Source organism: Halyomorpha halys, unplaced genomic scaffold (assembly GCF_000696795.3).
Source record: "Halyomorpha halys isolate HHAL.00 unplaced genomic scaffold, Hhal_1.1 Scaffold3779.1, whole genome shotgun sequence".
Taxonomy (NCBI): Eukaryota; Metazoa; Arthropoda; class Insecta; order Hemiptera; family Pentatomidae; genus Halyomorpha; species Halyomorpha halys.
This window is the reverse complement of record NW_027107161.1, coordinates 41,194-49,736: the sequence shown is the minus strand read 5'-3', so window position 1 is coordinate 49,736 and position 8,543 is coordinate 41,194. Positions and strand designations below refer to the sequence as shown.

The following is an 8,543-nucleotide window of genomic DNA, read 5'->3' as shown; positions in this document are numbered from 1 at the left end:
AATGTCAATTTAAAGATTGCGTCGTACATGACGTTCCACAGAAGAGGCCCTAATACCGAGCCCTGTGGGACACCACCAGTCACCTTGTATCTCCTTTGGCCAATGCCTGAAGAATAAAATAAAACTCTATCTTCAAAGTAGTCAGTGAGTATTCTCATAAGATAGGCTGGCATCGCCATAGTCTGTAGGGCATCTATTATACATGTCCATCTTGCAGTGTTAAAGGCATTCTTAACGTCTAGCGTGATGATTGCTGCATAACACTTAGCACCTCTCCTCCACCTTGCTCCTGCAATTGCTGCACGGGCCATCTCGACTACCAATCCAACAGTATCTATCGTGGATCGCTCTTTACGAAATCCGAATTGAGCTCGCGAGAGGCCATTAACTCCCTCCGTGAACTGTTGTAGCCTGAGGGAAAGGATTTTGTGTGTGTGTGTGTGTGTATATATATATATGTGTTTGTGTGTGTATATATATAAAATAGGAAAAAGATAGAATATGGAGAATGGGAAAAGAATAATGTAAGAAACATGAGAATGAGAAAGGATACTCACAGTAAGGTGTACAGAAGCTAGGCCAAAACTGATTGATTTTAGAAAGGCATTCTAGAGTGGGCGACGGACATACAAAGGATTCACTAGAGATGTAACTGTCAAGAAAGACCATTATGACACAACAGTTGATATGAAATACCAAAGATAAAATAGAAATCATGTTACGGATTTTAAAAAACATAAAACTATTCTATTCATAATTTTTTGATCTTTGGGTTTCATAATTTTTACATATCACTGGTTTTATGTTTTTTAGAATCCGTAAAAATCCGTAAAAAATAAAATCATATAAATATAAAGACGCTTTCAGATAACAATCATTTGTCATGGTTTGGGAAAGAGGCTAGTATGGAGGTATTTTTTTTTTCATTGGCGCGACAGACCGTGGAGGTCCTAGGCCTCCCGACGGGTTCGAACTCCCAATCTATGGATTGGCAGACAAGCGCGTTACCACGCTGCTACCGTCACCTCAGTATGGAGGTATTGTCCAAATCAAAAGAGTGTTTGAGTGTTAAGGTATGTTCAGATAATTTTGATGCCATGAAGTTACGGGAGGAGGCGGAATATTTGTGCTGGGTTATGTGGTCTTTAAGCAAATTTTTTGTTTCACCATGTTGAGTACCGTATCCTCTGTTCCACTTATAATTGTAATGGATCCTATATTAACAAAACAAAAAATTTGCTTCAAGACCGCAAAACTCAGAACAAATATTCTGTCTCCTCCTGTAACTTCACGGCTTCAAAATCATCCGAACATAGCTGAACACTCAAACACTCTTTTGATTTGGACAATACCTCCATACTGGCATCTGTCCCTAACCACGACAAATGATTGTTTTCCGAAAGCATCTTTATACAATTAGAAGCTTCCCCAGTCAATCACAATACAGACAAACAAAACCTATCCCTAGCCTATTCCCAAATAGTTAATTTATTAAAGCACCCATAATTTATTTTATTTTCTCTATTATTATTAATTTTTTAATATATTTTTTAATTTTTATTATTATTAATTTTTATTCATAATTTTTTGATCTTTGGGTTTCATAATTTTTACATATCACTGGTTTTATGTTTTTTAAAATCCGTAACTTGATTTCTATTTTATCTTTGGTATTTCATATCAACTGTTGTGTCGTAATGGTCTTTCTTTTGACAGTTACGTCTCTAATGAATCCTTTGTATGTCCGTCGCCCACTCTAGAATGCCTTTCTAAAATCAATCAGTTTTGGCCTAGCTTCTGTACACCTTACTGTGAGTATCCTTTCTCATTCTCATTTTTCTTACATTATTCTTTTCCCATTCTTCATATTCTACCTTTTTCCTATTTTATATATACACATATATATATTTATAGTTTTATGTATAGATATATAAGTTAATACTCACACTGTAATTCAGATATAAGTCACTCACGCACTATATATCATTTTCTGTCATATTGTTCAATTTGTAGATTCAATTTTTTTTTTTCAGTTTTTTAGACACTACTTGCATACCTACCTTACATTATACATATCTTCTTACCTACATGATATTATATTTCATCTTTCACTGTTTTCAATCTACTACCACCTAATTCCATGATTATCAATAAATTTTTTTTTACTATTCAATTATCAATTATCAAAGTTTTTATCATTTATGATTCAATTCAATATTTTGAATGATTCCAAATTTGTTTGTATACTATTCCTTTTCAATTTTATGTTTCTCTAAATGTTGCTGTTATCTCTTTTGTTCTATAGCCTTGATGAAGACCTGAAACTCAGGTCGAAACGTCGTCATAAAATAAGTAAATATTGTTTTGTTTATTTATGTTATTCTTTGCTGACTACAAGCCCCGACAAACCTCTCCAATCAGTAATCTACGGTCAACTATCTATACCTCCTTATTTGTATTAATGTACTTTATTATTTATTCCAAAAATTGCATTAAAAAATCTCCATGGTATATTATACATTTAACCATTGAGCGATGAATATTCTTTCTTTATTTTAATTTATAGTTTCTGAATTCTTGTTCAGTTAACACTAAACATAAAAAAATATTTATTAAAAATAAATAAGTTGACATGCACAACACCTCTTGTGAAGACCATTTGAATTCAAAATATCCAATCATATGGACACTAATACTATCAGTGATAAAAACTTGTCAAGGAAGTCATCAAAGAAAACTTTAATACAAAAATGTATGAAAGTTCTGTATAATAATTGATATAGTTTTAGGAGTACAAAATGATGCAATGGTGAAAAGAGGAGTGAAGGTTTTAAAAGGATTGTGGTTCACAAAAATGGAGTAAAAACTCCCTTAAGAAGAACATTTGGTCACTACATTAAAATGCAAATTTTGGTATTGAAACTGTATTGTTGATGTTTATGTGATTAAACACCACACTTGACCAATTAAGTTGGATATAATTTATGTCGGTATGTCATCCTAGTTCTCATACAACATATTGATTATATTTAAAAAATACTTTTCTACAAATAGAATTTTGCAAAAATTAATATACTCTTTTTGACTTTGACTATATAAACAATTTTTAATGTAAAATGTTTTATCATTTGTTTTGGAAGCTTCAATATATTTTAATTGAATGACATTAATACCATTTTTGAAATTTAATGCCTTCAACTAAAATCAAAAATGTTTCATGATGTCCATATTTAAACATGATCTGAATAGCGCAGTGGGAAGCAATCCATAACTTGATAACCAGTCCTTCCAGGAACAATGTTATAATTAACTACCATTCATACCAATATTCATTCAAATCAATCTTGATTTACTGAGTGTTGCTGTTTTGGGCCAGCTTTTTTTGTTTTTATTGCTCTAAAACAGAAAATAAAACATGAATTAACAAGGACCTATATATCTTTCTCTGACACAAGCTGTCCTAATACCCAACCTCCGGGAGGCAATTTTTGACGTGCTGGAAAATCTCCATGATTTCTAAATCAAGATACACAGAGTAGGGTAATGTGTCTCCAGCTGACTGATAGGCCTGAACTACCCAGAGAGAGAGTAAATGTTTGCCTGAAGATTCTAGGAAATTCGGCTTTTTGTGGAGATTGCTCATCCATTCAAGTACTTACCATTAACGGCAGCACCTGTTTTACATGAATAAAAAAAAGGGCTTTTAATAGATACAAATGTTAGTGTTATATAAATATAATAATTACAACAATATCATATAAAGTGATAGCATTTCAATGATGTTTAAATGTTAAAATAGTTTGTCTTGGATTTATAGATGTGTGGGTTTCTCTCAATAAAAGGTTTCATCAGAGACTGTTTGACCCAAGAATAGATATTTTATCAGTTAAATGGTCTCCTTTTGAGCGAGTTAGTTGGGTGATGCCCCTCCTTGATGAATTTACACCAATAAGGGATGAGCTTAGGACAATTGAAAAGAAAATATTGGCATCTTCAAACCACTCTGATATTCTTTTTATGGCAGATTTTCCTGGTATGTATGTCATTTAAAATTTAAACTAATAATGCTTTCTTTAGTTTTGCATTACATATTTCTTCTGTTTGAAGGGCCATCCTGTGTTTATACTTACCCTGTAGTTAATTAATGAAAATTTTAAAATTTGCAACTTGATACCTTCTAAATAACATATATATTTTTTTCATATTTCTTCACAAATAAGTTTTTTTTTTGACCCTGTGTATTATTAATAAATGGAATATGGTTCGATTTATTAATAATACACATAAGTCTTCCAGTATGTCACAAAACACACGGGGCCCTCAAGATACTAACATGAGTTACTACAATCAACACACCAGTGCTCGCTTGTTAGGTTTCATATTGTTGTGTCACCCCTACTTCACTGGAACTTTAACTCTCCACGTGCCATTAGTCCTACTTCATTTTCTCAAACTTCATCATCTCTTAAGACTTCTTCATCTCTTCAAACTTCATCATCATTAGCAATGATCTATCTATATAACTTCTTCTGATCTTCTTATTCATCCCCACAGCCATTATCTTTCCAACTCTACTATTTTACATTGTCCTACAGACCTTAATGTTTTTTCTCAATTCAAATTAAAATTTCCTCTTCGTAATTCTAATTTTAACACCCTGTGGAATCTACATAAGCGCCTTACAGATAAAACCGAACAATGTATTTTCCTTCTGAAATGCAGATCTTATTCAGTTTTTTCAAAATCCATATATTATTTGTTTAACCATTTTTCGATCCCCTCTTCCTTACGTTCCAAATATTGCCCTTCTCTACTAATTTTTAAAAAATCGCTTTTAAACCTTAAAATTAGAGAAACCATTCAACCAATTGAATCCCTTAAATATAGAATTTCTAATCTCTCACATTCACTCACTTTTGTTATTGGGGAAAATTACATGTCCCTCCTCAATAACAGTATTCAAACAATCTGTTTATCTATCAAATTAAATAAAAAAACATTCCCTAATTTCCAGATTTGAAAATATCTATCAATCTTCTTTAAATAATAAAATCTACCCTAAAGGTAGTGAAAAATGGGTCCCTAACATATCTTCCACCACCATCCCCCCAAATGTTGTCAATATTAAGTTTAGACGCAAATTTCTCGACACCTCCTTCAAATGTTTCTCACCTTATACCTTATCTAATTAACAATTTAGAATTTATTTATCGAGGCGATCTTTTTAGTATTTCTGAAGAAGACAGGGAGCTTTCTGATATTTGGATTTATAACATAATTTCTAACCAGCTGCATCACCCCCCACACTCCATTCTTCAATTCTTTCCCTTATTTTTTAAAGACCTATCTTTCACCCGCTCCTTTTTCAAATAATTACTAAAGCTGACAAAGGTAACGTAACTCGATTGTGGTTACAGACAAATCTGAATATGCTGACAAAATTCACATCCTTTTGTCCAACATAACTACTTACAAACTAACCACTCGATACCCAATCCGCTCATTTATGCTCCAATTCAACCTAATCCTAAGTAATCTTCTTGAAACCAATCAGATTATCTACTCCACCTACCTTAATCTCTAATTTCTTATAATTCTTTAGCCCCTCTCCCCGATTATACGGACTCCCTAAAATCCATAAACCTAGTAACCCCCTTCGCCCCATCATTTCTAATATCAACGCTCCCTCTTCTAAAGTCAGTAAATTTCTTCTTCCTGCTCTTCAAATCCTAAGCTATAATAACCCTTATGATATCTGTAATTCTTCCACCTTAAAGAACTTTTACAACCCTTCAACATACCTGACAACTTTATCTTAACCTCCTTTGATGCCAAAAGCCATTTTACTAACATCCCTATTGACAAAGCCCTTCATATTATTGAGAAAAACTGGACTATAATTCAACCTCATACCACGCTTAACCTCACTTAATTTCTTTCTGCTTTAGAACTTTGCTGTAATTCTGGTAACCTGACATTTCATGGTAAATTTTACCACCAAATTAGCGGACTTGCGATGGGAAACTACCTTGGTCCTGGCATCTCTAATATTGTACCTTAATGACTCTTTAATACCTCTATTCTCACAAGATATCATTTACATTAAGAAGTACGTGGATGATATTTTTCTTGTTCTCAATCCTGACAGAATCCCCGAAATCCTATCAGCCTTTAACTCCTACCATCCTTGTCTTTGGTTTATTACTGAAGGTGAATTTAGCCATTCCCTCCCTTTTCTTGACCCACTTATAATCAGAAATCCCGGTGGCACCTTGTCCACTGATTGGTATACCAAACCCACCTATTAGAGCAGACTCCTCAAACATTTTTCTCAACACTCTTATTATTAAATTATCAATGTTGCTAAGAATCCTAAGATCCTTTTCTCTTTGTGACCCTCAATATCACCAGACCATCATACAACCTATTAAACAGATCCTATTCAACAACAATTTCCCACAAAAAGTGACAAATAAACTACTCGATTCAAAAAAGTATTGGATTGAGGGTACGTTATTCGAATTACAAGGTGTCCTTGTGACACTGACTGCTGTCAGGTGGTCATTCAAAGGAATATGTAATAAAATAATGAGATGTGTCATTTCATGAGGTTCAAAGTTTAAAATAGGCTCAATATATTAATAAAATTGTGGTTAACTTCTGCTTACTGTTAGTTGTTCAGAACTTAACTAGCATCAGAATCCAATAATAGTCATAATTAAGCCTAATATGTTTAACAAAGAATTATATAATAATGTAATTGTTTATTAAAAAGATGAATAAAATGTTCTTATAATTAAGTTTTATTCTAATTAATTTTTAAATAATAATATATTTTTTTTTTAGGTTTTACTTTAGAAAATTATATTCATGAAGACCTTGAGAATATAACTCTAGAATTAATAAAAGGGAAGGTAGCAGTAGCCATTGAAAATAAAACAACTATATTAACGGAAGGTGGAATCATGAAAATACCAAGCGCCACTTTCCATCATATCAGCACAATTTCTGAATCTCCTTCAGCATTTATGTATTTATTTTACAACAAGACAAAGAATCTTTATGTGGAAGAAAACACTCAGACACTGCTAACTGAGATCATTTCAGCAAAGATAGACAACTTTATCAATGCTATTGCTCTTTTGAGTCGTGCAGTTCTCAGGATACTCCATTCAACACCTATGATAAGAAGGATCAAAATTGAGGAAACCGATGCTTTGTACTTCTGAATGTTGCTCTATTTTGTTTAAGAAATAAATCTATTTTGTTTTTTAAGAGGTTATCATTACATTTTCCTCCTCACACAAGTTATAGTTAAATTAAGTTATAAAGAATAAATAAAAATAAGTTAAAATAATAATAAATAAAAAATAATTTACAAAAAAATTAATTTTTTAGTCATTATGAAGGATAACATAACTGCTTTTAGTAATAGAGAAAGCCCAGCAAGGGCTGAATAAATCCAGTTTGCCCAGTCACTAAATAACCAATTGAATAGAAATTATCTCTTAGTTTCTCTTATAAACTCTAGGAGATCTGACCATTCATGAAAGGAAGCTTCATACAGTTGAAATCTGCGGGAGCTCACGATAGCCTTACCATGTAAAATGATTGTTAAATTGAGTTGTGCTCCTCAATTTCTTGCTGCTTATCTCTCAGAATCGCTAGAGTGAGTTGTGTATAATTGACTTATCTACTCCATGTGTTGCTACCATTTGTCAGACACATCAGCCTTTCCAATGCCTACCCTTGTCTAAGGGCTAGATCTTCATCCAAATACACCATATACTAAACTAGAATAAAGGAAGTTTGTTAATCAAAAGAAACTCTTCTTAAAATATGAAAGATGATAAATGGGACAAGAACCTACTTACAACTCCAAAATTAACTACCATTAATGACAATCAGCCTGTAAAATCAGAATTATATTTTTTTCTGTTAAATGTATATAAAATTATTTATGAATAACACAAAGTATATATACTTTTTGGACAAAAACAAGCATGATCAGTTAAAATCTCAAATCGCTGATTTGCTGGAAAAGGATAATAACTCGAAAATTATAATTTTTAAATTTATATCATAGGGGCAATTGCAATGATGTGAAATTTACTAGTGATAGTAGTATATTATCTTTTCTAAGCCAAGACTGTTTATCCCTTTTTTTTATTTTGTATTATATATCACAAAAATTATTACAGTATATTCAATATTAAACTACAAATGCATAATCTAAAAATCATGAATTTCTCATTTTATTCTGACATAGTAGCAGCAAGTGGGTAATATTTTTTATACCATTTGATTTCCTACAATAAGTCAGATTTTTTTCTAATTCTTAAGGCTCCAGTTTATACTGAAGCATTTTAAGAACGATATTTATAAAAAAAAAATACTTTTCAAGATTGATAAGAAATCACAATCCACCACAAATTGTAAATGGCCAATTGGAGAAATTTATATCAAAAATTTGATTTGATTTTGATTAATTGGTCAAATACTAAATGGTAGTAATTACTGATAATAAAAAACAATGGATTTCA

General features: G+C 31.9%; 1 protein-coding gene across 1 annotated transcript in view; it reads left to right on the top strand.

Moving 5' to 3' along the window:
* GC (gamma-glutamyl carboxylase) overlaps nt 1–7,232 on the top strand; it is a 16,867-nt gene extending 9,635 nt beyond the window's left edge. The window contains exons 11-12 of the mRNA XM_014437752.2: nt 3,818–4,033; nt 6,847–7,232. Coding sequence (XP_014293238.1) covers nt 3,818–4,033; nt 6,847–7,229 — 599 coding nt within the window. The 3' untranslated portion in view covers nt 7,230–7,232. The remainder of the gene's footprint in view (nt 1–3,817; nt 4,034–6,846) is intronic.
* The last annotated feature ends 1,311 nt before the right edge of the window (nt 7,233–8,543 follow it).